The 27,807-nt window shown below is 41.1% G+C and overlaps 1 protein-coding gene and 1 long non-coding RNA gene across 2 annotated transcripts in view; both read right to left on the bottom strand.

Annotated features, from left to right (window-relative positions):
* Positions 1 to 918, bottom strand: part of UST (uronyl 2-sulfotransferase) — a 152,020-nt gene extending 151,102 nt beyond the window's left edge. Inside the window, exon 1 of the mRNA XM_038131414.1 lies at positions 287 to 918. Within this exon, the coding sequence (XP_037987342.1) occupies positions 287 to 542 (256 nt within the window). The 5' untranslated portion in view covers positions 543 to 918. The remainder of the gene's footprint in view (positions 1 to 286) is intronic.
* Positions 919 to 6,813: 5,895 nt separating this feature from the next.
* LOC119699425 lies at positions 6,814 to 26,236 on the bottom strand. Its single transcript, XR_005256420.1, has 3 exons — positions 26,123 to 26,236; positions 15,004 to 15,088; positions 6,814 to 7,133 (listed from the first exon to the last, which is right to left on the bottom strand). It is a non-coding gene; the product is annotated as an uncharacterized LOC119699425 (long non-coding RNA).
* Positions 26,237 to 27,807: the final 1,571 nt, after the last annotated feature.

The raw sequence follows: 27,807 nt of genomic DNA, 5'->3' as shown, positions 1-27,807 counted from the left end.
AGCGCTCCCGGGGCTGAGAGAGACCCGAGGGGACTCTGCTTCGGCCAGCACGAACTTGCGGCGGGGCGCGCCCCACGCTCGGCTCTCGGGGCGCCGCTGGCCGGTCCCGCTCCGGTGTCAGCGCCCACGGCGCCGCGTCCCGCCCGCCCATCCGCCCGGCAGCCCCGGCCCCTGGCCGCCCCAGCCCCGCGGCCGCGTCCCCGGTGCGGAGGGAGGCCCCAGCCCAGCCGCCACGGGGGGTGAGGGAGAGCCGCAACAAGTCCCCGCCGCCGCCGGCCGCCCTTACCCAGACAGTGCCGCAGGGCCAGCAGAAAGTGCGGGGGCCCCCCGTTGAGCTGGTAGAAGAGGGAGCCCAAACAGAAGAGCAGCAGGGTGGCCATGCAGAAGACGTAGTCGCGCAGCGAGAGGAAGGGCAGCAGCGAGAGGGGCCGCCGCCTCATCAAGCCCCCGCCCTGGCCCGGGCCCCCTCCCGCCGCCGCCACAGCCGCGGGGGACCAGGGCGCCGGGCATTCCCCGCCGCCGTGCTGCTGCTTCTTCTTCATCCTGCCCTCCGCCGCCGCCGGCTCACGCAGCCCGCCGGGGGAAGCGCATCCATCCGCCTGCCCGGCTCCGGCTGCCCGCGGCCGGGAAAGTTCCCGGGAGCTCAGGGGATCCGTCCCGTCCCCATCGCCGGCTGCCCCCGGCTCCGCGGCAGGCGAGAGTCCCCGGCGCTCCTCCGGCGGCGGCGGCGGCGGCTGCTGCTGCTGCTACGGAGCGCCGCTAAGGGGAGGGGAAGGAGGTGGTCACCATCCCGCTCCCTGGGGCTCCTCTCCTCCTCCGCCGCCGCCGCTCTCGCTCCCTCTCTCCGCTCGGCCTCTCGCCCCGGTGTCAAGTTACAGCCAGCGCTCCGCCGCCGGCCGCCTGCAACTCGCGGCCGACTTGTGCGCGCCGCCCGGCCCCGCCGCCCCACGCCCGGCCCGGCCCCGGCGCCCGCCCACCCCGGCCCGCCCCGGCCTCCGGCCCCGCCATGCGCCCGCCGCCTCCGCGCCAGCGACCCCTGCGGGCGCCGCCGCCGCCCGCACCGCCGGCACCGCGCACCTGCCCCGGCCCGCCGCGCCCGGACACCGCGCGGTGCCGAGCGAAGTCTCACGCGGTGAGAAGGTCCGCTGCCTTAACATCGTGTAACATCGTTTGTGGAGATCGAAAGGGACCATTCTTGCTGCCTTGCTGGGGTGATTAGAGCCGAGCTGTTGTCTACTGGGGACAAGGCGTTAGACAAGTACAGAAATTAGACAATTAAGATTGCACACAGAACCCTAATTTGACCCCATTGTACATATGGCTTATGATACAGTCTCTAATTACTCTATCATGCTAGTTTTCCTAGACAGCCACTGGCAGGTGAATGGCATTTGATCAGCCCTGAGCTGTGTAATAGCTTCATCCTCTTTATACAGCATATGTCCCCAATATGTCCTGATGGCTTATTTGGAGCTATTCTTGTTCTTGGGCATTGTCTGATGAAGAAATATATTTCATTCCCCATGTGGCTGTGTTGCCAGCACAGCAGTGGAGGGAGGAAAGCTTGGGGTGATAATGCTGGTTCACCATTTTGTTCTATGGACCTGGCTGGAATCAGGGATTTCCCAAGATCCTGCTCATGGCAATCAACATGAGACTCTTCACTTCTAAGAAATAATAAAAATCTTTTTTGCCGTGGTTTGTTAGAAAAATTGGAAATCAGAAGCCAAGTGTAACTCACCATGCAAGAAATTAAAAAGCAATCACACTTTTCCTTTTAATGCTTAAAAAAGAAGTATTCCAATTTAGGGGACCTGACTCTTCATCTTTTCACACTTACAGCTGGAAATTTTGCTCAGGAGACTGTGTTCAGATGTTTTTGCCACTTGCCCTGAAAGGCTTGGGTAAATGCTGCCTATGCTACTGACTTTGATTTTTCTGTTGGCAACAAGCAGCAAAGGGTAAAATATGGAAATTAATCTTGCTGGTGTGGATAAGAGAACAAAGAGTCTAACAATAAAGAACCATTCTCGTTGCATTCCTTGCTAAAAAATACTCTCATAGTGCCTGAATAAACAAACCTTCTAGTTTGGAGAGGAATCTCCTGGTTTTAGTTACACAGTTCTACGACATCAATGCTCAGATGTTCCACAGTCTTGTATGAAACGTGTTGCAAAGGCAAATTGAGGTATGACATATCATTTCTGAAAAAGAGAATGTAACAGGATGCAAAAAAAAAAAAAAAATAAAATAAGCCCACTCTGGACTAAAGCTTTAGGGCTCCAGTTCACTTAAAACAAAAACAGCCAACACCTTTCACCAGATAAAGTCATAACTCTAATTGCATGGTAAACACTTAATTCTCATTAATATTTCTTTGAAACACTTAGGAAGTGCTGGGGGCCTACTTACCATACTCTGCTTCCATGAATGTTTAATGTCTTATATTTTTTGAATACTTCAGGATCTACTGTCTTGTTTGGATGACAACATTGCAGATTTGGTTAATAGTGCTAGTTGCTGTTGCAGATGAGAAACAGATAAGCTCTTACACTGAATGTTTGAGGAAAATGGATGCTTTGATGAGAAGACAAACAACACCTGTAAGGTGAATCAATAAATCTTTATTTTCCTGGTTGCAAAGAATGTCTTTGATCTCTAGGGAGAGATTAAAAAAAAAAGGATGGAAAAAGAGACCAATCAATGGAGCAAAATTTAAGTGGGAAGGCTGTATTGCTGAGAGTTCTTGCCATATTTCTAAACATCAACAGATAAAAAAACCCATCTCTTGGGAGGAAGAAGAAATAGAAATCTCTGTTGTTTAAGCATATGCTTAAACATGTAAATTAGCTGTAAAATTATTTACTTCCATATATGTGAACTATCACACCTATTATTAGAATTCCTAGCTAGGGCAATGTGCAGGAAAATAAACACAATTTACTTTGTGCTGTAGCTTGATACAATAAAACTGTTTTCCTATTTTTATTTTCCCCCTATTATTCATCCACTTAAAAAAAAAAGTAAAATTTTGCATGCACAGTGCAAAGCAATTTATATATATATATATGTGTGTGTGTATATATATATATATATATATATATATGTGTGTGTGTGTGTGTGTGTGTGTGTGTCCTTAAATTATTATGTTCTGTTCACACAAAATCCCCCAAAGAATTCAAAACACAAGCTGCACATGAAAGGAATATTATGATTTAAAAGCCAAGTATTGACACTTAAGGGTAGGCCAAAGGTAAGAGTTTTCAGACAAGCTTGTTTTGACTTGTAGAGGGTATGACTTAAAATTTAGCCTTTGATTGTGTGATATTACTGTTTTGCTCAGAGGACCAGTGCCTTGTAGAGTGCATGGGACAGACACTGCGCAGCCTTTCAGTTTATGTTTAATCTCTGTGTTCAGCATATGTCCTCAGGCTTTGTTTAAAGCTGTTTAATCCTGCTTGTAATGCGGAATTATTGACATCGCAGCAGGCTTTTCTACAGCATTTATTGTTACAGTACCTTGAGCATACAATGAATGCTTATGAATTATGTTCAAGAGAGGTAGGAAATATCAACATTTTACTTATTGGGAAATGAGACAGAGAGATTAAGGTTAAATATGCCTATTAATTTTGGTTGCCAGCCTTGAGATGACTGGGGTTTGCCTTGGTGAAATAGCATGACACAGTGCTTTGTACGTTTGAAGCATTGCTCCCTTTGCCTTTAGATGCAGCTGTGAATGCTAACTACTACATATCAGACCCCAGGCTCTCAAACCTAACACCAAGTGTAAAAAGAGCACTCGGTGGCCACCTGTAGTTCAAGTGATGCACCTGACACCATGTAGGAGTGCTCTGGGGCTAGCAGACACAGAATCAATCATCTTCAGAGTGGTATTCACTGCAGCAGTCCTCATCCTCTGCTTGCCCTGACCTCGTGTTGCTGTTTTTCCTCACCCTTCTAGATCTGGTCTCAGCTTCAAGATCTTTGTCTAAATCTGTTTTCTTCTGTGACCTCATCCAGACTAGGTCCAGCTTTTGCTCAGACTGAATCCCCCTCCTGGCTGCAACAGTTGCAGCCAGCAGGACATTGTGAGCACAGAGGCACTTACCCCCGGGCTGGAAGAGGATGCTCCTCTGCACAAAGGAGCAGAGAGCATAGCTGCCTAAAATTTCCAAGTGAGTCCACATTTGAACTGTGCTAGATATTCCTGTACTGAATCCTAATTACAAATGCATGGATTCAGAAACAAGTTCCACGAGCGAGATAAAGAGTGCAAGGAGGTTGTGTGTCTGGCAGTTCTTTGCAGAGAGACTCATTTGGCCAGATCATGATGGGTTACCTACTGGCTGGTCAGACCTGCTAGGCAAAACATATTTTTCTTATTCCTAGGAACATCTGAACACCTTTTTTTTTTTTTTTTTAAATATTATTTTCTAAGTAAATTCTTGAAGTAATCAAAATTTCTCAGCTGTTATAATTCAGAGTTGGCAGTTGGCAAAGGTATAAATAACTAGAAAGGAATAAGATACAGACTGGGCCCTAGTTTTCACAAGACAGTAAGGATAGAAGAAATCTAGATATAAGGCTTCACTGAGTAAAGGTTCACTGGTATAACAGAATGACATAATGCCTTGTCATCTGGGAAGCACTCACGAAAGACTTGAGATTTCAATTCCTCCAGCACTCTGCAATTCAGAAAGGGTTCAGAGTATAAGAGAGTAATTGATGGCTACTATGCAATCTTTATTTTGCTTTATTCAGCAACAGTTGATAATTTGATGAGGATGAAATAAGGATGCACCATACTCTTTCATTTAATTCATAGAGAATTCTTTCAAGTTTAATCTGCCTTGGCTGAACTGGAATTGCAGCCCTGTGCTGGTGGTATTAATTTCTATCCTTTGTGGAAGGTCCAGGAATATATATATATGAAAAATATGATAGTAAATATCAGAAGACAGTGAAATGAGCTTGTGTGCCAGATTGATAAAATTTAGTGACACTATGATGGAGCAGGTCACTGCAGAAGAGAAATTTATAATTTGTAATTGAAATGGTACTTGGAATTACCTTAGCATGTTCTATCAATATCACTTGGAGTATGATGTATTTGTCACAAGGAATTTATATTAATCCCTTAGCATAGCTGGCTGTCTCCATCAATGTGCTACTTACAGGCCATCTTAAGTCCTGATACCATTGTTTTTATTCATTTGTTAATTTTCTCAGAAAATGGGTATCAAGAGAATTCAGCCAGATTGCTTTCCTTTTTAGTCAGCATGCATATCATTCAGAAGGGGCAATCAAAGCTAGATAGAAGAGAGGATGCTCTATAACATATAGTCTTGATGATCAATCCTTCCCCCTCATAAATATCCACTCAGAACACCCAAACTGTGTTCCCTTTGTCTTTGTGTCCTCTTTGTATTGATTTTTGAATAGCAGTCTAATTCCTGCATTTGTCTGCAGAAACTACTAATAGAAAAGCAGAAGTTTCAGTGTGTAAACATGACTTTTCACACAACAGACCCATTAAAAGCTACATTTGTTTAGACAGTTAACAGAGTAACACCACATGATGGACTGGACACTTTTAGACATGTAAAGATGGAGAGGGTCACATGGAGAAGCACAGTACTGGTGCTAATTAGGCACCAATTAAAGTAGATAGGCAGGAATGTCTAAATCCAGGGAATGCAAAATAAGATAGAAACACAGAGCTCCCTCCAAAGTAGTTTGGGCATGCATGCAACCCCATGCAGTGTTACAGCACTGCAACACCAGAGAGCAGCAGTGACAGGTTAGCACGGGGCTCTCAGCACGACTAGACAGAGTGGCCAGGGAGGCATCCTGGCACTGATTTACCTCAGCCAGTTTGTGAGACATTTTACAGCTTCCCATACAGCACCACATTCTGTAGCATAGGAAAAAGCTTCAGGGAGAAGTAAGCTAATACACTGAGAGGTGTGTTGGTGTTGGAGCTGGCAACACTGGGGGAAGATGAAGCAGCTAGCTAGTCTAGTCTGTATGGAGCCCTAGTCCAGATGTCTAAAACTACTCCTAAAATTATTATTCTAATCCTGATATTGTACTAAAAGTAGTGCCACCCCTGTGGTCTTATAAAATAAGGCAGACCTGAAAACAAGGTCTCTGTCACAGTGTGAGATGACTCTTCAACTTGTTTGGCTTTAAGGTTTGGGGGTTAGGGGCAAGGAGTTTAAGGAGAAGGAAAGTGAAAAGCCAAAGTGAAGTTAAAAAAGAAGTGGGAAGCAAGTTCCTGTGAGGGACTGGAAAAGAGTGGTCTACCAAAGGTGAAAACAAAGATCCTACATCTAGTGTGGTGTGCAAGGTGGAGGGGTGATTTGTACTTACATAGAAGAAGGCAATTCTTTCTTAGTGGGGTGGGAAAACAGCAGCTGATATGGCTTTAGTGCTTAGCAGTCTCAGACTCCAGATAGGATTTTTAAAGGCAGCTGTCTGAACAACAGGAGTAAATCTCTCAGTAAATTTGGCCCTGGTTTTTTTCAGCTCATCTCAGACCTTATGTATGAAAAAGGTCACAAGCTGAAAGTTATTTTACTGAATTATTCATAGACAGATTGGATGTGATCAAAGTATTTCAGAAAATCTGTTTGTTCACATATCAAGAAGTCATCTAATGTCAAGTTCTGTTGCATGGATCCCTTGCTTGGATAAGTGGTATTAACCAAAAATAGAGTTATGTGTTGGCTGCTTTTGTATAATCTGCCACAGGGATGTCAATATATATGTCACGTCAAATTTTGGAAAAAACAGTGTACAAAAAAGCACTTACACGGAAGATGGAGTTTATTGTAAAGCCTGTGAATCAGGCTATTTCATCTCCTAACCTCCCACAGGAGTGGCGGCCATTCGGTGCATGTGTTGTGTGAAACTGCCTTTGCTCCTCCTTTGGCTGCCCATGTCCTGCTGCTCCCAACCCCAAACCAGAAGCACACCGTACTTCAGGGATACAAGCCTCCCCCCTGAGCCACAGCAGAGGGGATGTCCCTCAGAGATGTTTGCATTTGCTGCATAGGTGACTTGGTCTTCCAGGCACTCAGTTCTAGCAGCAAGCTTTTGACTGCAGAGCGGTGATGCACGGCTGGGAACTGAAATGGAAAGTCAGAATTTAAAACCAGCAAGCCAACAGATTTACATACCAACTGCATACCAATATCTGATAATTTCCCACCCTCACATGAGGGACTGGTAAACAGTGGAGCACCGAAGATGAAAACACTGTCCTGCTTACAAGTATGCACACACATATATGAGGTACCTATAGGGGCAAAATGCTGACTTATACTGGTTCAGGCAGCTTATTGCAACAGCTCAGAGATTTCTTTTTCTAACTTAGTTTTTTGACTCATTCCCCAGATGGTTACGTATAGAATCCTGGGTTCCCATCCCTTCCTTGACACGCACACAGATAAACCTAAAGGTTTTGAAGTTGTATGCAAAGTTTCATTTTGATTCTATACAGTCAGATTAGGAGTTTTATTCAGTATCAGCTTGCAGAATAACTGTGGGAAATATGGAATTTATTAATTTTTAAAAATTCAGTAAGAATAGCTCACAAGTAATTAATTCTTGCTACTCTTGCAGTTTCATGTTGTTGTTAAAATGTGAAATATGCAAAGCAGAAAGTAGATCTGCATATCATAAAGTATTTCCACGTTTAAATTAGATTCTTTGGCAACAGTACTTCTGGAATGCGGTATGCATTTCTTTTGAAACTATACAAAGTACAGCTGGAAGATAATGCTTATGAAAATGCCTGTTGAAAAAGTATACTATATAAATCAAATATTTAGGACCTCTAAAGTAGAGCAATAAAATCTGTAAAATTACTATAAAAAGATACAATGTAATTAACATAGTCATGAATGTTTACACAAAAATAGCAGGCAAGCATTTGCAAGAGAAGAAAGAATGTAATTCATTTATAATGAATACAGGCAAATAAATCAAAGTCTCCTTGCTCAATTTATTGAGTCCTATTCAACACAGGGACTTCCTCTGAACCAATATGATTTTTGTTCAGTTTTTGTCTAGAGCCACATGACTGGAGCAAAACTTTCAAATTGCTTTAAGCACTCCCAGATGCTGGATTGTCACTCTTAGATTATAGCTCTTCCAATTCTTGTGGAAAAAGAAAGCAAATATTCTCATTATACTGGGCCTTCAGCTGAGTAATCTTCTGATTTAGAGACTTGAGTTTAAAAAACAGTAACAATTAAGATCAACTGGTCTGATTTCTGTTGTTTGATGAAATAAAAATAATTACTGTGTTGTTGCTGCTGCTATTTGGTTGGCACTATGGTTTACTTCCCTACTTCCCTGTCTCTTGCTGCAGCACCCTTAGCAGTTTCAGTGGGACTGCACAAGTGCTGCTGATTGAGCTAAGCCAGACTTCAACATCACACCTTGTAAAGGCAGCTTCTATTGCCCTAATGGAAGGCTCTTTCAAAAGATGCCACCTTTTTTTTTTCCCTTTCTCTTTATCTCCAATTAACACAAGCATAAGAGCAGTACACTGATCTTTTAAAGATCTGCTTTAATTGTATTTTTTCATATTCACAGCATAAATCAAAAAGAATCTATATGTTTGTAACTTCATGAAAAATGTTAATTTATGGTAAAAGAAAGATCATTTTGCTTTCTCCTCAGCCTTGCCATTTTATTTCATTATATTTATCCATGGAGAGCAGGATGTTTCAAGGACTGTGTCTGACAATCCCTGTTTACAGGGACTCAAATATCTGAGTTACATACCTCTTACATTTGTAGTCTTATGCTGGCTCAAGGATGGGAGATGACAGATGTGCATCTGGGTAGGAAATCTCACCCTGAATTGCATCATGGAAACCCCCAAATACATATGGAGATTATATAGTATGTAAATCCCCCTTTCCTTCAGGACAGATAACCAGAAAAGGGTGGCAGGATAAGGCTATTGCTCCAAAATCTGCACATTGCACCATCTGCATCTCCACTTTTCTGGATTTCAGCCTGTGTTCTTTGTGCCAAGCACAACGTGATGAAGACTTATTCTTGCTGCAATCATCTGTGTCTGATCCCAGGTCAGGAAAAAACTACAACAGTGAGTTGCATATGTATGAAATGCAAGGGCTGTGGAAGAAATTATGATACAGGATCAAAAGCGTGATTCTTCCATTGAATTCAGAGATTTCATTGGCTTGTTTGTCTCTGTAAAGTTCTTCCTCAAAATTACATTTTAATAGTTACTTTAATTGTTATTGGCTTGAGTGTTCTATCATAAGCATCCAGAGATTTGTGGATCCTATAGCAGTTATAGGATAACCTGCACCTTTTATCTTCATTCGAGCTCCCCTTCCAAATGGCAGCTTTGTACCTCTAAATTTTCTCAAGATGGAAATCTAAAATTGTCCCACTCTGCATAACTGCATGTACTGCTCACTCAAGTGACCAAAATGTCTGTCTTCTCTAGCATATAAATGTGGTATGTTTGTTCAAGCCAGGGGAAGTAGGTGCAAAGCTGAACACTGAAGTCTTGAAAATTCTTCTCCTTTTAACCAGAAACATAAATATTAAGTGGAAATAAATCATGATTAGACCAAGCTCTCAGACAAAACCAAAGAAGAATGTTTATTGTAGGGATGAGATGCAATTGTAGAAAAATAGGGCAGTCAAAAGTTTGGTTGGGTTTGTTTTGTTTTTTAAATTCCTGATACTTTAAGTCTAAGCTTCAGAACTGTAGAAATGGCTTAATTTTTAGCCTTTGGACTTACCCCAGACATGATCCCTCACAAGGACAAGTGACTGTGTATTGTATATGTACACAATGGACTAACTGTTAGACTAATGGGGGGCTGCAGGAGGTTTCTGTGGCCCCTTCATTAAACTAATGACAAACATTCATCTCTTATTACAGAGGATACATTCTCTTCCATTTCCCTTTTGCAACTCACTGTATTTTCTATTTTTTGCAAAGGCTTTTCAGATGTGGTCTCTGAATTCTTAAGGGTGTATATGATGAAGACTCTTATTACCTACTAATTATTAATCAAACTTTCTAATACTAATAAACAGCTGAAGTTCATGTAACTGCTTCTCATCCTATACTATAGCTGAGGCATTTCAACTTCTCGAAGCTTGTGGACATGGAAGTCTAAATCCATTTACATATGATTTGCTGTTGGGGCAGAGCCACAACTCACCTGAAGACAGTCACACATATATATCTCAACTGGATGGATGTGCCTTCCACTAGGATGTCTCTACTTCTTACCCCCTGGCTCTGGTTTAAAGGTCTCTTCCATTGAATAGATGGAATGTAAGTAAGAAACCAAAGCTGGAAGGGGGCGATGATAACAATTTTACAGAAGTTTCACAGCTGGGAAAATTCTGAGAAGCCAAAAAATCAATACAGTTTCAGAAGACCTGGGATAACATTGCTTTTTGGTGAGAGGTTTTAAAAATGGAATGGTGAAGGCACATGAGTACCCCACGTGCTGTTTTTGTGCACAGCTCAAGACCTTTGTATATTAAAGCAGGGCTGGAAGATCCCAAAGAAATTTGGCAGGGTGACTGTGAAACATTTTATAACATTTACATCATTGTTTTATGTTTTTCAAGGGAAATTACTCATAGCGTGATTTTTACAGTGAGTAGAAATCTACTCTCTCCTGCAGCACTGCATGCTAACTTCGAGAGAAGAAAGATCAGCTGATCAGCAAGGTGAGAATTCTCAAAGTTTGTCCAGTGTCTCCAAAGTTAAACTCTAACTGCCCTTTACTGAGTGAATATGCAAACATGTTAGTGCTTTGGGGATGTCTGTGGTGAGAAGTTGAGGTGAGATGCTGAACTTACTGTCTACAACTCAGTTCTTTGCTTCAGAGAGGCCGGCAGATGTTTGCACTCTGAGCGTGCTTTGTAGCACTCTCCATCTTGAAAGGAGTAATCAGGTACCTGCTTTGGAATTTTTAAAGAAGTTGCTTCAGGGTCTGCAGTGCTTCAAAGAAAAGTTTTTGAGAAAATATCAGAAGTCTTGAAGTGTGCAGAACACAGCTATAATAATAACAAAAAGGAATGAGCTGTGTTCTTGCAAGCAGAGTGTTAGCTGAATGAAAGCAAAAGGAAGGAGATGCTAAATGGGAGAAGAATGCCAAAAAGAAAGTTACAGTAGGAAAAATTACCAATTCAGAGCCCCCAAAAGTTTCCATTGCCACTATTTTCTAACATTTCCAACATTTTCTTCATTTTGGTAAATATGAAATGCACATAATGTCACTTTATCTTTTAAAGAAGACACTGACTGTCAAATAAACCTAAACTGCCACTGCAAAGTTCACTTTTGAGCTGTCACCAGTGGCTGATGCGACATATTCCTTGCAGACTTGCAAACAGGAATACAAGACTTATCAGGAAGAGAGGACTGGATCATATACTGAAAATAAATGTTACTTTAAGAGGTAAAGTAAAGCCTAAAGGAATTCTGCAGTGGTTTATGGTATGCCGTAGAAAGTGAGAAGAAACTGCTGTCATTGAAACTGTCAAGTCCTGTTGGGATTTGGCTGGCTGGTAACTGAAGAATGCAAATAACCGAGGATTGAAGAGTATTTTAAGAAATTACAAATGCATCATGTTCAGAAAGTGTGCAATTTTTGCAAAAGCCAGGCACAGAAAATCTGATACAGTCCCCAAACACAGGTTCTCTGGCTGGCAGAGTAGTAAAGGTGCTGCAAAGGCAGCTGCAGAGTATGCACTGATTAAAAAAGGGGCCCATGTGGAGACCACCTTCCTGGAACTCAGTGCTCATTTTTTAAATTTTCAGTTTAAGTCACTCTTTTAAATAATTTGAAGTTTGTATTTGTTATTATGTGGACTTTCCAAGCATGTAATTGTTACATTCTATTATTAGATTGGTAGATTCTGCAGCAGTCCCTCATGCTGACATTTTAATCACTAGTACTTGCTGTTGTGAAGCTTCTCACAGGCAGAGCTGATTTGTAAAATCAAATCTTACATCCTTTATGGGGTTTGACATCTTACATAATTAACTAATCTACTGTACACCATAGTTCATTGATTTTGCTACGGAAAAAAACAGAAGTTAGACCAAAATTTGCATCTATTATCTTATTCCAATGGATCATTCTGCCCACCATAAATGTTCTTTTTTTTTTTCATTTCCATGAAAGAAGTTTTGTTACTGAGCTAAATGAGTCATGGTCATTCTGTTTAGTTATTGATATATTTTTCTTTGTAGAATTACTTTTTTTTTCTGAATGTGGTTGAAGTCATTAGCCCCCAAAGCCTATCTGAGAAAAGGATGCTTTATATCTTCTCATTTCAACCTTTTCATAAAATCCAATATTGTCTCTCTATATGAATTCTGACTAGCTTACTGAATAACTTACTTTGTTGTTGTGGTTTGACATAGCTTGATTTTTAGTTTTTCTAACAGGTTTTTCTTATTTCTTACTGTTATTATTACTAGATGCAAAAGAGAAAATAAAATAGTGTTTTCTGTCATCTATGTATCACATTAAAGTAGCTGAATGATTGGATGATTTTTTTCTTACTCAAGTTGCCGGGTTGATATTTTCTTCCAAAAACTTCCAGCTTCACACATTATGGAAATTTAAATATTATGCACTGCATTTTAATTCCCTTTCCATTAAAAAAAGGTAGCTTGTTTATCACCTTTTAGTATATCAATTCTCTCTTTAAGATAATGGATATTTGACTGAATATATTCTAGCTGATTAAAGAGGTAACAGTTTACAGGACTACAATTCCTTTGGTCTTTTGATATTACAGATAAACCTACCAAGGAAGTGGTTTCCAAAAATAGAAAGAATGAATAATTAATAGGTGATAAGCAGAACTTATTTGTACATTAGTGATGCTGATCAAACTCAGCTTTGACACAGGGCCTTTCCTGTGGGAGTCAGGAGCGATTTAGAAACACTAAATGTTCCTATAAAAGTTTAGAAAGCCTAAGTTCCTGCTTACAGAACAGACAGGCTGCTGTTGTCAAGTTTTCATATGCCTATCTCCTTAATCCAGTATTGGGTGCAGAACTTCTCAGTGACCAGCCAGATGCTGTGGACACAGTTGACTCTGCCTGAAGCCAGGCACTCCAGCGCTCACAACAGGCTTTGGTTCCTTCCTCTCCCTCCTCTGTTCCTCCCCAGCTTTCTGTGGACACTGTTTTCTGCCTCTGCTCCTCATTTCTGGGCAGTGTGAGCTATGATCACAAATGCAGTTACTGTGGGTTTCTGGTCTTGCAGATTCACTTCAGATGAGTCTCCTGTCCAAGCTGCAGCCCATCTCCCTTGCACTTCACAGATCTTCAGCTGTTCATACAGTAGAAAAATTACTCAGTCACCCTTTATGTGTTCTTTTCCTATTTTCTTCTTGATGCATTTAGCCACCCTGCCAGTCTCTCAGATCTGGTGTTATTTTGAGTTGCACCTCTTTCACATTCTACAGTGTAGGCTGTTCCTAAACCTTCCCAATTCTGTAAGCTGCTCTGCCTAGCCATTCATTCAGCCTAAACAACTTCTGGCACTTATTTTCTATCTCAGGTTTGGTAATTTTTATTTCTCTATCCTTCTCTGATCACAGCTGAAGCAGAACTTGGGAGGAAGCATTAACTGAGGAGTTAAATCAATTTTCGTCCCTTTGAAAATATAAGCTAATGAAAGAAAAGGAAAAGAATTGTTAGAAAGAAGACCAGAAATTTATTTTGTTGAAACAAAATACTGATTTCTGAACTTTTTCATCTAGTCATAGGGCAAGCAGGACTCTGCCCCTGGTGGCTTTGGGTGGGCGGGGGCTCCTTATGAAGACCCAGGGTCCCATTGGCACTCAGCAGTCCTAATGAAATGCTCAGGTGGAGTAGCGTTTCCTCACCTCATGTCCTGATTATTGTTTTTTACTCTGGTGAGAGCTCTTGTACATAATGCTTTTGATCTTTCCTGGTCACACCTTACAGGCATAGCATTTGGGAGATATATGTCTTGCAGTGGCCAAGATCTGAGTTGCTAAGTGTTCTCCTGCCCCCATTGTGGAGTTTCTGATCCTAATGAATCCTCAAATTTGAATGATAGGAAAAGTAGAAAGAGTGTCTATCTGTGTACCTAGTAGGGAATAGATATTTCAAGGGACAGAAGCAAGGTGTTGATGTGATATATATTAAGATAGAGAGGACATTGAAAAGCTTTGATCCTAACCTAAGATCTGAAATGAGAAGGAATCATAGAATCAAAGAGAACAATCAAGGACACTGAAATTAGGAAGGGGACAGTATGGCAGAGGCAATGATGTGCTGACTGGTGAACTGGAAGTCAAGAGTAGTTAAGAGAAGAACTTCCTAACGTGAATGACTGAGGCATTTAAGTAGATTGAAAGAAAATAAAGCTTCTGCTCTCTGTACGTAGCATTTTCACAGTATTTTCTACACTTAGGAGGCATTCAGGTTTTGCCAGGGAGCGCTCTGCTTCCCAGCACCAAAGCTATGAACCAGCAAAGGCCAACAGCATTGCAGTTGTGATCCAGCAAGGCTCCCTCTTCAGTATCAGTATTGTTCAGATAGCAAGAATTCAATGAATTCCAAAAGACATGTATACACCTTTTGCTGAACAGATAACCATCTCATTATCTAAAAAACCTACCTCCTATAGACTTTAACATGAAACGCCAAGAGGATTTAATTACAGAATTAGGACAAGTTTTCACTGCTTTGAATAAACTTGAATATGTATGAACTGACTCCAGAAACATCCCAACCAACTATGGAATCTGGAGGGCATAGTAGAAAAAGGCTCTTCTGTAGTTGTGTTTTCTGCTGTTACCTCCAGTGAAAAAAAAAAATCCCTATATTCAATGGGTACAGCTATATATCACTAACTCTTGTCTTCTGCAGCCAAGACCATATACATAAAAAACACTTTCCAAAAAGGACATGTTTTGGACCATGTAACATACCTCTCCTTCCAGGTTACTGTGGTGAGGGTGGAGCATTCATGCAGTTTTTTCTCTCTCCTCAAATGTCAAGCAATTTTCTATTACTCTGTAGAGGATGGAAAGGCACAGGAATTATGCATGCAGACAACAATGATCAGGAGCCTGAAAATCCCTACATTTTCCTCTAATCACCAGACACACAATCCCAGTCTTTTGCTATTCTGACTCAAGTTGTCTCATCTACACCCCACTTAAAGCAGTTTGAGATCATTACTTTTTGTCCTTTTCACAGAGGTGACAGAAAAGCAGCTTAATCTTTTTTGTTGCTATTGTTGTTTGGTCTTGTTTTTCTGGTGGCCTGTAGCATTTCTGGGGACTGTTATTACTGTATTTCTAAGTCACCTTTTCTCTATGCTAAACAAATCAAATTCCTGTGACTTTTGTCACTGGTCATGTATTTCCTCGAGCTCTGCTCACTGCTGTCACTGCCTGTGACTCTTCAGTTGCTTAAGATCCTTTTTATATGAACCCTGTTTAATGGTTTAATGATCTTTTACCAAGGCAGACAGCTTTACCTTTCACCATTCAAGTCTGCTCTCTGGGACTCAAACTTCTCATTTTTATGGGCAATGGTTTGGAAAACTGATGAAGTGAGAGTCCAAATTAACAATATCATCTTTAAAAGCTGATTACCAACCAATAATCTTCCAACTAGCATTTTCCTTGAAATGTAACAAAAGAAGTCTAAATTGTTTTCTCTTGCAGATACATGCATATTAATCATAGTTCCCTCTTCTTATTTCCTACCACAAATCATAAATTTTTATGCAAATTTTAATATAATAAATTTCTATGCAAAATTTTAACTTAAGCTGTTATTTAACTATGCTGTTCTTTTCTAAGATGGTTACATAGTTAATTAGAAAATGAAAGGGGATATTACTTTCTGCAAAATTTGAGTGATTTAGGAGCCTAATTTCCTATGAGAGGTTATTAGATTAGTTTTTTGAAATCTGCTTTTAAAGATACGTCTCAGGCCTAAATGACAATGTGAAAACTGAAATTAAATGTTTCTTTTTAATGTGTATTTACATTCTTTTTATTTAATGTTTACATTATTTTAAATACATGTTTACATATTTTTATGCACGTTTACCTCTTAATCCTTCTTTGTATGTCCTGCTCCAGTCTTAATTTCTGTTTCTATTCATTGATTATTTTTTAGAGACAACTATTCAACACATGTATTCTACTCCTCTTGACCATTAAAGCCATAGAAAAGGAACATATTTTTTAAAAATTGCAAGTCGTGTCTGTTTTTCTTTTCCCAAGCCATTAGCACCTATGGCTCAAAGAAGCAACCATTAATCTAAGCCAGGAGGGAAAAAATCCTCCTGCAGTCTGTTTTCCCTCATTGCAGTCTTCCTCTGCAGCAAGAGAAACACTGAGACTTCTCCCCAAAAGCTACCTGTTGACTCATGAGACTTGAGTGCAGCAGACCCCGAGGAGGTGCAGGGCAGAACTCTGTGCAAAACATTCAGCTCAGAGGGAATCTGGGCATCAGGAGGACCAGGACAGGATGCATCTTGCATTGCGTCCTGCCACAGTTATTAAGCAGTACAGACATAACCAGTGAGGCTTGCCCATAAGCAGCTCAAAAGAGTTATTTAATTGTAAATACGATTCCACACACATAATCCTCTCAGTACTTCTTGGGAGAAGTAAGTCATGGCATGCAGAGTTTGTGGGTGTAGTTTTGATTGTAGTAAACCCCCAGTTTCTTGCCACAGAAGTGGACTGCCAGTATCTTCCTCAGAGCTCTCAAGTGGCAGACAGACATGCAAAGAGGTTTTGTTTCCAGGCTGTCCTGTGCACACAGAAAACTGAACATGATGAACATGAGGGCTCAGCTCCCTCTCACCCACGGTGCCATTCCCACCGTGACCCTCTTTACAGGTGCTCCACTTTGCATAAAGACTTGAAGATCCCTGGGCCCAGGGGCAGGGACCAGCAGGCTCTGAAAGAGGGAGCTCTGCAGAAAAGTGGTGAATCCAAGTATAAAATGTTTTAGGCAAGAGGAAGGCTCAACACTCATCTGTTACACCTTGCACAGGGGGGAAATGCTCCCCTGTAAATCAAGTACTGCAGTGTTATGATCACTATATATTTTAACAACAAATGACAAATTGTTTGACAGCAGCTTTAAGGACAGGCAAACAGATTTTAATATGGCAAAGCTTCTGCCAAGTGACTAATTCGTATCTATGCCTTGTTATAGGCAAAGGTACAGAAGTGTAGATTACATCAAGAGAAGAAAGAAATACATTTATTCCTGTAGGAAAATAAACTGCTCTTCTGAGTTAATAGTCCCAAAATGATACATTCTCTCTTGATATATATTGTAAAATTTTCTCTTCGACCAGAAACACAGGCCTTTGCTTACAAAACACCAGCAGCTGTAATTAACACCTAAGAAACCCAAGCAGGAGCATGCCTGTAAGGCTTGTGCAAACACATCCTACTACTTACTTCTGTTAAGATGTAAACAAAAGCCATATGCCTCAGGATAAAAGAGTGTAAGAAACAGCAATAAATATTTCACAGAGATGGAAATAAATAGGCAGGAGGAGTTGAGAGATGATAGCTGGAGCTATCTGCATAAACAAATGCCAACCTGTTTACTGCATAAAAAAATGCCAACCTGAACTTAAGTATGACAGGGAGAAAACAAGGTGGAAGGAAGAAGGGCATGTTCAGTTGAATTCTTAAATTTCTTGTGCTGCATACTCACAGTATTTTATGTCATTACTAAATTTGGTGTCAAGTCAGTGCTCTGAATTCTCACATCCCATTTAAAATAAAATTATGTTTCTCAGGGTCATGGCTGTGAAGAAATCATTGAAGATATGAATCAAACAGGACTGATGTAGTCTCATGTTCAAGAGACCAAAGACAATCAAAAGAATAATTTTCCATCTATATAACTGTTCATCCCTTTACAGTACTGACTCTGAAATCCGAAGATGACAGACAGAATGTGAACATTGTTAACTGTTCAACTGCTGATCATTTTAGTCATGTTAGCTAATAAAGAAAATATACATATTTTTGTCTTTAGGTATATGTTCCACGTAGAGCACTGAACCAACCTGATTGTACAATCAAACTGATTTTAACTTGGCATTTCTGAGTAGAAAAAAAAATCAAAAAAATGTTCACAAGTTATTATTTTCTGTATATTTGTGATGAGCTCAACAATTTTTTCAAGGCAATCTAGAAAAATATTCTAGAGTTGGGAGATGGAAATGGGTTCATTTATCCCAAAATGAAAGGTGATTTCTTTTTGAAGGTTTATTATTATTTAGTCAGCGCTCTCATGTGAATCAGCTGGTCCATGGATTTTAATAGAGTTAGTATCTGTCAAAGCAACTCCTAACCCACTGGTCTCCTTCAGCTGGGCTGGGAATCTGCTTCCCAAATTATTATGGCATGAACAGAAGACAGGAAGTGAACTCTGCCCATGAAAACAGCAGCAAGAGCCCACCAAACCAAGCCCCACTCACAGAGTACTTCAGTCTTCACATCAGTAGTCTAGGCAGATGACTGCACACATATCTTGTTGTCATTGGCTCAGAAATACAAATGTGGAATGCTAGGTAGATGTTTAGGGTTTATATGAAAAAAACATTGGTAGAAGAGAGGACCAGATGGGAAATTCAGGAGAGTACAGAAGGGAAAAGTTTCCACTTGGAATTTTAAACCAGCAGCCAGAGCTGGAGCTGAGAAAACCAGTACCTAAAGACCTGGTAAGGCAGTCACAAGAGCTCTACTTAGACCTTTACCTTACAAGGTAGGAAAGCTTTACACATCTGGAACTTTTGAGGCCAGCAATCACTCCTGCTTGACTGCCAGAGGCTCCTAACACTTAATCCCACAGCAGTCACAGAATTACATGTGGTTTTCTTCAGAGGGCATCCATAGCCTGAAGGAGTTGGAAGCAGGACTTCTGAACTAGCTCCATTTTCCTCTTCAGCTCAGAGATTTCAGTACCAACATTTACATCTATATTATTGTTTTTGAAATTTTAAGACATTCTGTCCTCTTGGAAATGTTAAAAGTTAAAAAAAAAAAAGAAAAAAGAAAAATGCTGAGTGGAAATCACTACTTTTAGTTATGCAAAACTGGCAGTAATCTCTCCTGAATGGATATGGAGGTCAGCAGCTCAGTTTTACTGTTTCACTCAGAAAATAGCACCTTTCAGCACTGAGACAGTGGGAAATGACATCTACTGAGTGACTGGGGAAAATGTGGTGCTTCCATGTTTTTCTGATGCCTCCTACCCAGTTCTGCAGTTCCTTGGCTGATGAAGGTTGATATTACCACTTCTAAAAAGGTTGGCAATCTCCACCTGCTGAAGACAGTTTTTCACTGTGTGATTTTGACCATCTGGATACAGCATCCTCTTTTTTTAATTTTTTTTTTTTTTTTTTGGAAATACCTCCTTTCATGCATTCCCAGGAAATTGGGCTTTTCTCTGCTGCTTGATTCAAGCTGACAAAATCATCTGTTGTCTTCTTCCAACTGGTTAAGCTTTTTCCTTCAAAATCTTTTGGCTTTGGGACAGATCATTCATCCCAGATTTCACTGTGTCTCTCCTCAATCATCTATAACCTGCCTTTGAAATAAATTTCCAACAGTTTCTCTGCAGGGTGCCTTCTTCCTGTATAGTAGGTTTGATAAAAATGAGTGGAAAAGTGGTTTTTTTCGTTACCTAATTTGTCACGTTCTCTCTGAAGAGAATGCACTGCCCTACATTTTATGACGCCAAAAGTAATTGTAATGAATTTAGCACTAGCACTTGAGCTTTAAAACCCCAATTTTGTCACTAAAAACACCACAAGGAACATTATTTCTCTTGGCAATGGATATTTTAGTGTGCACTGCGAGCTTCAGTGATGAAGAAAATGTAAAGATATACCAAGGAGCAGTGAGGCATGCACAGGAGGTGGAGCTAAGACAGGATGATTAGGTCACCAATTGAAAATGATCCAATCTTAAATGCCAAACTACATGTAGGAATGTATGTGTACAGTGTCCATATAGTTTATATGTATTCTATATTGGACAATGATGAAACTAATGGCTAGTTAAAAAAATGCGCTAGACTCCCATATCACCTTTTTATTTGCGTGTTATTGGTTATTAACTGGTTTTTTCAATCCTTTCTTTTTCTGGGGGGCTGTCTCAGGTTTTAAAGAGGATAGGAGAAACACTCAGACGCAATAAAACAGATAATAAACAGAGATCTAAACATAAAAATGTCCAAGAGATAGTGCTCACAGAAACTCTATTTGTCATTGCACCTCATAGATTTTCCTGCATTATTTGCCTAAAGTTAGCATGCTGCTAGATATCCTGAACCCTTATCTGCTTTTTCAATGGGGGAAAATTAATCAAACAATCAAGCTTTGTGTTGGTTTTGCTGAATGCCTCCTGATTCTGTCTTTACTGCGTGCCATGTACAATACTCTGCAACCTCCATGGTATTCAGCATGATTTGATAGAAAAGAAACATACTTTGCAGATTTCTCCAGACCACATTTAATAAACAATATATCTGAGTAGGTTCATGCAGGACCTTCTCTCAGGAGATCCTAATGTGTTTTTGGAGTCTGTCTCTGCACCTCTTCTTTCACTTACTAACCTAAGGGGAAGGGAGAAGTTGCCACTAGCTAATGCTAGTGTGGGAGCCCTTAGGGAATTCTTGCAGCATTTACAATGTACAACAGGTAGTCAAGAAAGGTCAAAATGGACACTTGAAAACATCTATCTGAAAATATAATGGTTGGCATTTCAGTCTCCCCATGTAGCCTCAGGAGCTTGGGGACACCACATGACACGGGTCATGGATGAAATCTCTTGCTTAGTGTGCTGCACTGTGTGGTCTCTTGGATTTGTCATTAACTTGTAAACAAGGTTCCTCAAACTCTTATATCCAGCACACAACTAGAAGCATTACAGAAAATGGGTCATGACAACACCATTTAGTATATATGTATGTTGATCTACATATTCAAAAATTCTTAAATTCCCAGAGGGCTTGAGTCTGGTATCAAGAAGAAAAGTCAATATGATCATTAGAGATGGTTCAGTACTTCTAGAAGTGTAGTAGACAACACCCTTATGACCAAATTCCTGTGGTTTTGCATATTTAAATTATGGGTGGGGGTCATTCCCTTCAACTGCCCCTCTAACACAGCACTGCCCAGCTTTGGGGAGGCTCTAGGCAGGAGTCCGGGGCAAAAACGTTACCAGCACAGCAGAGACTTGGGAACACAGAGACAGCCCAGCATGACCCAGAGACAGCCCACAGACACAGCCCAGCAGCTCAGGTCAGAACCCAGCCAGGAGATCTTATACCCAGTGCACTGTCACTGGACACCTTTGCCATGCTCCGCTTAGCTGTCCAGCTCTGCAGGGGCTGCCGCTGTGGTGCAGAGCGTGGTGTGACTCTCTGGAGCCTGTCTCAAGGTAGGATGCTGAGTGCTGCAGCAGGAGAGCTCTCCGGGGATGTCCCAGCTGTGAAGCACAGAGCAACCTGAGCAGCTCTGCACCTCAGCCATGGAGCCAGGCTCGGCACCAGTGTGCCCACTTGTATGGACCTCGCTCACACTTCAGCATCACCCATGTCCCAAATCTCCTGCATTCCTGCCTGCACAAAATGCTCCCACTGTTATCTGTGTTTCTTATCACACCAGTCAGTCTTTTGTGGGGTAGGGTAGAGGTAGCTGTGGTCAGAAATCACAGACATAGCACATGTAGCATGATAGTACATAAACACAGCCTCTTAATTTTTCTGTCAGGCCCTGGTAGAAGAGAAGGGCCATGAATTGCACTAGAAAAGACCCAGTTATTCACTTGGAGGCTCACCAGCTCCTAGACATTACCAGTCTGTCCTCCCTGATGTTAGGCCGTTTTTTTACTAATGTGTCCACTTAAAAAAAAAAAAAAAAGGAGAACCAAAATAAACCTCAACCCCAACCTCAAAACACTGCCAAGCATGAGTCCTGTGGTAAGATTCAACAAACTACAAGCCAAGATATGCATGTTTCATATCTTAATACTGGAAGAATGTTGCATGTCCTCTGTATTCCAATGAAAGCAGGTTTTTCCCACAATACAGAAGATTAGTAAAATACTCTTCCATGGAATTAACTAAACAAAAGCTGTTGTTTGTTGGCTTACTGTAGGTGTGTCTCAAATCTTCAGTGATTTATATAGAAAACTCACTCTGTCTGTTCTGCGTTTCATAAAAAGAGGTGCTTGAAATGTCCTTAAGTTCATTAAATATGATGATAAGCAACAGATGCATGATCTTGAAGGTTGCCATCAGAAGACTGCACTTTTGTGAGGTGAGAAAGAAACCTTTGCTACTTCTGGCTTTTTTTGACCAGATTGGATTCTAAAGATGTCTGTTAGAGTTGAAAGCAAGGGGAGAAGAGAGCATCATTTTTACAGTTCTTTACTCAACATGCTTATTTAGGAGAGAGACTTGGGGGGAAAAAGAAGTAAAGACACCTGTTCCCTATTTTTAAAGAACTCTCTTCTTAAAACATGGTAAGTATGTTCTCAACACTCAAGCTGTTGAGCATATCCCAAGAAGGCTGGCAGGCAGGATGGGGGTGTGTGGTGCTACATGAGGGGGTGTCAGTGGAGCAGCTGAGGTGTTGTCTAGCCAGGTGGTTGGCAGCACAAGCAAGGCTTGCCTGTTGGTGGGGAGAGCATCTGTGAGTGCTGGCAGAAGTTGAAACTGGTTGCAGCTCCATCCCCAAAAACCTGTACCCATTTCCAGACAGCGTTCTTGCTCTACCAGCCTGATCCTTTGATATCCTAGACTGGGTCTTGACAAGCAGCATGTTCTGGTCTTAATCAGACAGATGTTTTTGTGAAATGGTAAATGCAGATGGCATTGGATGAGTGGATTTGCTGGAGAGCTTTGGAGATACAATCAGTGCTGCAGAAGGGAACAGAATGAGTGTGCAGTGCTGTTACCTCTGTGTGGGAGAAAGCTACAGTCATCTCCCTTTTCTTCTCCTTTTACATCCCAGCCTCTTGTTTCAGCAGATGTGGTGTTTAAGCATTATCACTGTATGGGCAATGCAAACAGCATGTTTTCTATACTCCACCAAAAGTCAAGCTGTTGCAGGGCATGAAGAGTAGAATGAAGGTTAAGTTTCTTTAGTCCCTCTGCTCCCACTGGATTTTTGTAGCTGCCAGCTACCTGGCAGTTATTACCCTCCAACAGCACTACATACAGGAGAAGTAATTCCCACAGGTAATCCATCATCATCTGTTTACAAGAGCTGTCACTTCAAGAAATGATGCTCTGGTAAATCTTCCTAAAGTAAGGGATGGTAGAAATTACAGCCACTAATAGCTTGGGTCAGGCTGAAGTCAATGATCTTGTGCTCCCTGGAGCGAGGACAACAATAAAACAAAACCAACAAGGAGTGTAGTCTTCATCCATCTTGTGACATTCATTTCCCCCCTCTTTTGAAAAAACCTTCCTCTAATTTCCACAGCACACGGTGCCAGCACCAGCTGGTGGGAACTCAGCCTCTTCTCCTGTGTGCTATTGGTGAGGTTAAATGGGAGACTGGTCCCACACACCTCACAACCACACACTTTCTCCTAATTAGAAGGCATTAGCTTTTCCTAAGTGCTGTGAAATATTCTACTTATATCCTCTTGCCTTCCACTACAGCTTCCAAACTTATTTTTGTTGTTGTAAGCATAACCCTGTTTACTGAGATTTAAGTGAATTAGAAACATTATATATATATATGTGTATTCCTAGGACCTATGATAAAGGTTCAGATGCCTCTTAACCTCAAAATAAAACTGAAATAACTGCTTCCTGGTTCAGCATTGTGTAAAACTTGTGCTACAGCACAAGAGACCATCTTAAACTTTCACATACTGAAGATGTAGTGGTTGAGAAACGATATCTTCCTTCCTAGAGGGTAGGGGATGGTTTAGTTCTTACAGCTTAAAGACGACAATGCATTTAGTAGTCACATAGCAATTCTTTACTGTGGTTTTGACACTTAAAACCAATTTATGATGACTTTGATGGCCTATACTAGGCAGATATAGCTCCCTTCCACAAAAGACTTCACCTGTTTAAAAGCATAATTGCACTGGCATTGATTTAATAAATTAAGCAGCTGCCAAATTTTTCCTCTATAAAGTGGACTGCTTGAAAAGATATGGGCAGTTATTCAGCAAATAGTTTCTTATCAGCCTACTAAGTGAGAACACAGATCAAAATGGTTCAGAATAGGACATTTATGAACATTTGTAATGCAAGGAAAATGACCTTGTGTGACAAAGCACTGAACCTTATTATTAATTATAGGCAAAGTCACACATCCATAGATGAGAGAGAAAAATTGACACATTACTGAAGGGGGAAAAGCAGATCTGGAAGGTAAAACCTTGTAGGAGAGACCATAGACAAGAAAAAGAAATACAACATATTGAAAAGGAAAACAGGCTAAGAGACTTCCCCCAATGCTTGGGCAAACATAAAGAGTTTAACTACAATGAAAACTTATAACTAAAGCTAAAAGACCTTAAAACCTGCTCACCTTCCCCATTGCAGAAACCCCACTGCACAGTACCTCAACATCAGGACAGAGTTTACCTCAGCAAAACCAGTTCAGAGCTCTCCCTGTGTGCCTCTGACAAAACCCCTAAACTCCCTGCAAACGAGAGCTAATTAGCAATTTTCACAGGAGCCATCCCCGCCCTTTTTTTTTTTTTTTTTTTTTTTTTTTTTTTTTTTTTTTTTTAATTGAGCTCAGTCCAGCTCCTCAAACCTGCTTCAGCTTTTGTCCTTGCTGCTTCATGCTCCCTTCTGCACCCAGCATGGGCTTGGCATTCCCCTCATATATTTTAGTGTCTCCCAGCCTCTCCAACAGCAGGGCCCAAGCATTTCCTGCAGATAGGCCTGGTGGTTGGTGGCATAAGGGTCAGACTGGTGGCACCCTGGATAGCACATCCTCCTTATGGCTGTGGCCACAGGCTAAGCTCCTTCCCTGGGAGTGAACTTGCCTTTCCTTGGTGCGCTAGAAAGCTGTGAGAGATCTGTCTTCTGAGATGACTTCCCATTATAAGGTCACAAAACCACATTTAAAGAAAGTAAATAGTGTAACTTAAATTACTATTCCATGGAGACATTTCTTCCTTCCAGCAGGACTTTGTGGTTCATGTAATGTAACTGCACTGTCTCTGCTGAGAGGCATGTTGGAGAGAAAGCCAGAGGTGCTGTGAGGGAGGTGGCCCAGCCTGTTAAAGGGAGAATAGTGACCTTTTCTATTAACTACCTGATGAACATGTACCACCACTCACCTCTGCTCTTGGGGTATTTAACACAACCTCATGTGAATTCCAGAACGTTTCAGCTAACCAGCAGATCGAATGCATTCAGCTCATGACTAAAAAAAGCTGTTTTATAGTACTGCTAGCCCTGCAGACCCTCTCAGGGCTGTGAAAGACAGGCTGTGTTCCTCCTGGCACCGACTGCCTCATCCATAATCTTATCCCACTGAGATGCCTCACAGGCGCAGTGAAGGTACAGCCGAAGCCTGTGAGAGATGATTTGTGAGTCAGGTGCAGTTTAAGCACCAGCAGCTAGAAAAAACATTTTTTTTTTTTTAGGTAGAGCAGATCTGAGGTTTGAGTGACTTAGAACCAATAAATATGGATTTTTTTTTTTTTTTTTTACAGAGTAGCATTTCAGAGTGGAGCTGGAGTTGGAGCTCTTAACCTCAGGAGCTGGGACAGAGCCATACCATATATTTTTATGTGGCAGTACAGGAAGAAAGGTTATCAAGTTTTAGTTAGCTAAAAGAAGTCTGAAAAGTTACCTTTCTGCTAAAACCTAACCTCAGCACCTTCCCCTCCCCTAAGACTGTGAAGCAATTTCACACTATAAAAATGTGGATTTTGAAAACACAGCTGCTTGCCCTGACTCCCTGGTTAGAGTAAAACTGAGCAACAACAAATCTAGAGGAATTTAAATGTTATCGCTCTTCCTATTAAAAATTTCACTGGATAGTTTGCCAGAGTAACTAACCTCCAGGGTCTGCAGGTGACTGTCTGTTTGTCCCTCTTGCTCCTTGTGTGACTGCAGGCATCATTTTCACAGCCATCTCCTTTGGTTCATAGGGTTCACTTAGTGATGCTGCTCTTGGAACTGCACATCTCTGACAGCAAATCCACAAATGTCTTTTATCTGAGCACAGATGTTTTCCTCCCCAGCTATTTACAGAATCCCTAGAAGCGTTAATCAGGAAGTTTCAAACAGTAAAGTATTTCCAGCAAAGAGCAGCCTTAACCCAAGGGTTCTGCTTTTTCAGAAGCATCAGCCTACGAACTCGCTGTTGAAGTAAGAACAAATATCCCACTAGCACATTTAGATCATCACTGTCATCCTCAAAACTCAGCAGTGTGGGATCTTTTAAAAATAATAAATTGTCAGAATTTACCAAGATATTGTGAGAAAAAGATTATTTAAACAGAGATCTGATTCTTCTAGTAGCCTGTTTTGGGCTATCAGATTTATATGTTTTCTGCTGGTCTTTCAAAACCCATAGGGTATGGAGTTGCATAATATCAGGTATAATTGAATAAATTTTATCTATTTTATACTTACTTCTATATGACTTACGTGTTAGTATCACAGTTTTATAGATCATTTTTTAGATCATTTGGTGTGAATTTCTTCTAGTTTTGCCTTAATTTTGAACCTGCCATGTGGCAGTAACCCACTTGATGAGAGGAGTAAATCTTCCCAAATAAAAGCAAGTTGTGTTATGGCTCCTTATGTACAAATTCTTGTGTCAGCTCAGCTCTGACAAGTGCTCTCTTGGAAGTTGAGGAGCACAGGACTCCAGGATGAGTGTGCTGTTCAGACAGCAATGAATGAGAAATCACTGCTACGCAGCTAAGTTTGTCTGGCATCTGTCTTGACATTGGCAGTTTGAACAATAATTTCCTCCCCAGATGCTGTGCAGAATGAGGGAGTTTGGCTTAAGAGGTTAAAAAAATAATGGTCTGGCAGTAAACAGCTTTTTAGAAGTACTTTTTGGAGACTTACTTAAAATTGTGCAATGCTTTGTCTACAGTGTTAGGAATCACAGAAAGTAACATATTAGATATACAATATGTATCTTTGAATGATCTACCTGAAAGAGACTGCTACCTGCTGGATTTTCAAAACTTTCTCCCAGGATACAACTTTTTTATCTTCTTTCCTTATATCCTGTTTAAATCAGTGGATAACATGAGTTGAAAACTCACAAACTTTGGGAAAACATGAGTCTGGTTCTGTTCTGCAGATCTGTGAATTTATTTGCCTATAAAGAAATCTCACAGCTAATAAACAAAATAAAGAAATGTTTAATGATCCTCAGAACAATAAACATTAGCCAGCTCCATTTCCTTCCTTCTCATCGAATTCAATCACTATGCTAAAACTGGTTTCTTTAAAGTCAGTCTGTAAGAGGCAAATTTTCCCCTTGTGAAGATGAACCATTACTCAGCCTGTGCATTCTGATATTCAGCCTAACACTTGGCCCTGCGTTTCAGAGGCAGCAGCGGGGAATGAAGCATTCTTCAGCTCCTCGAGGGGTCTGGACCACTGGAAAGGTCAAGCAAACAAAGTTAAAATAACCATGAGGCTTGCTGGCTGGCCAGCACTCTGGGTCCAAGATCAGCGGTGCTGCTGGTGGTGACTAATGCAATTAAATCAGCTCTGGG

This window comes from Motacilla alba, chromosome 3 (genome assembly GCF_015832195.1).
Source record: "Motacilla alba alba isolate MOTALB_02 chromosome 3, Motacilla_alba_V1.0_pri, whole genome shotgun sequence".
NCBI lineage: Eukaryota > Metazoa > Chordata > Aves > Passeriformes > Motacillidae > Motacilla > Motacilla alba.
Note: the sequence above shows the minus strand (reverse complement) of the source record. Positions and strands in the feature narration are given on the sequence as shown.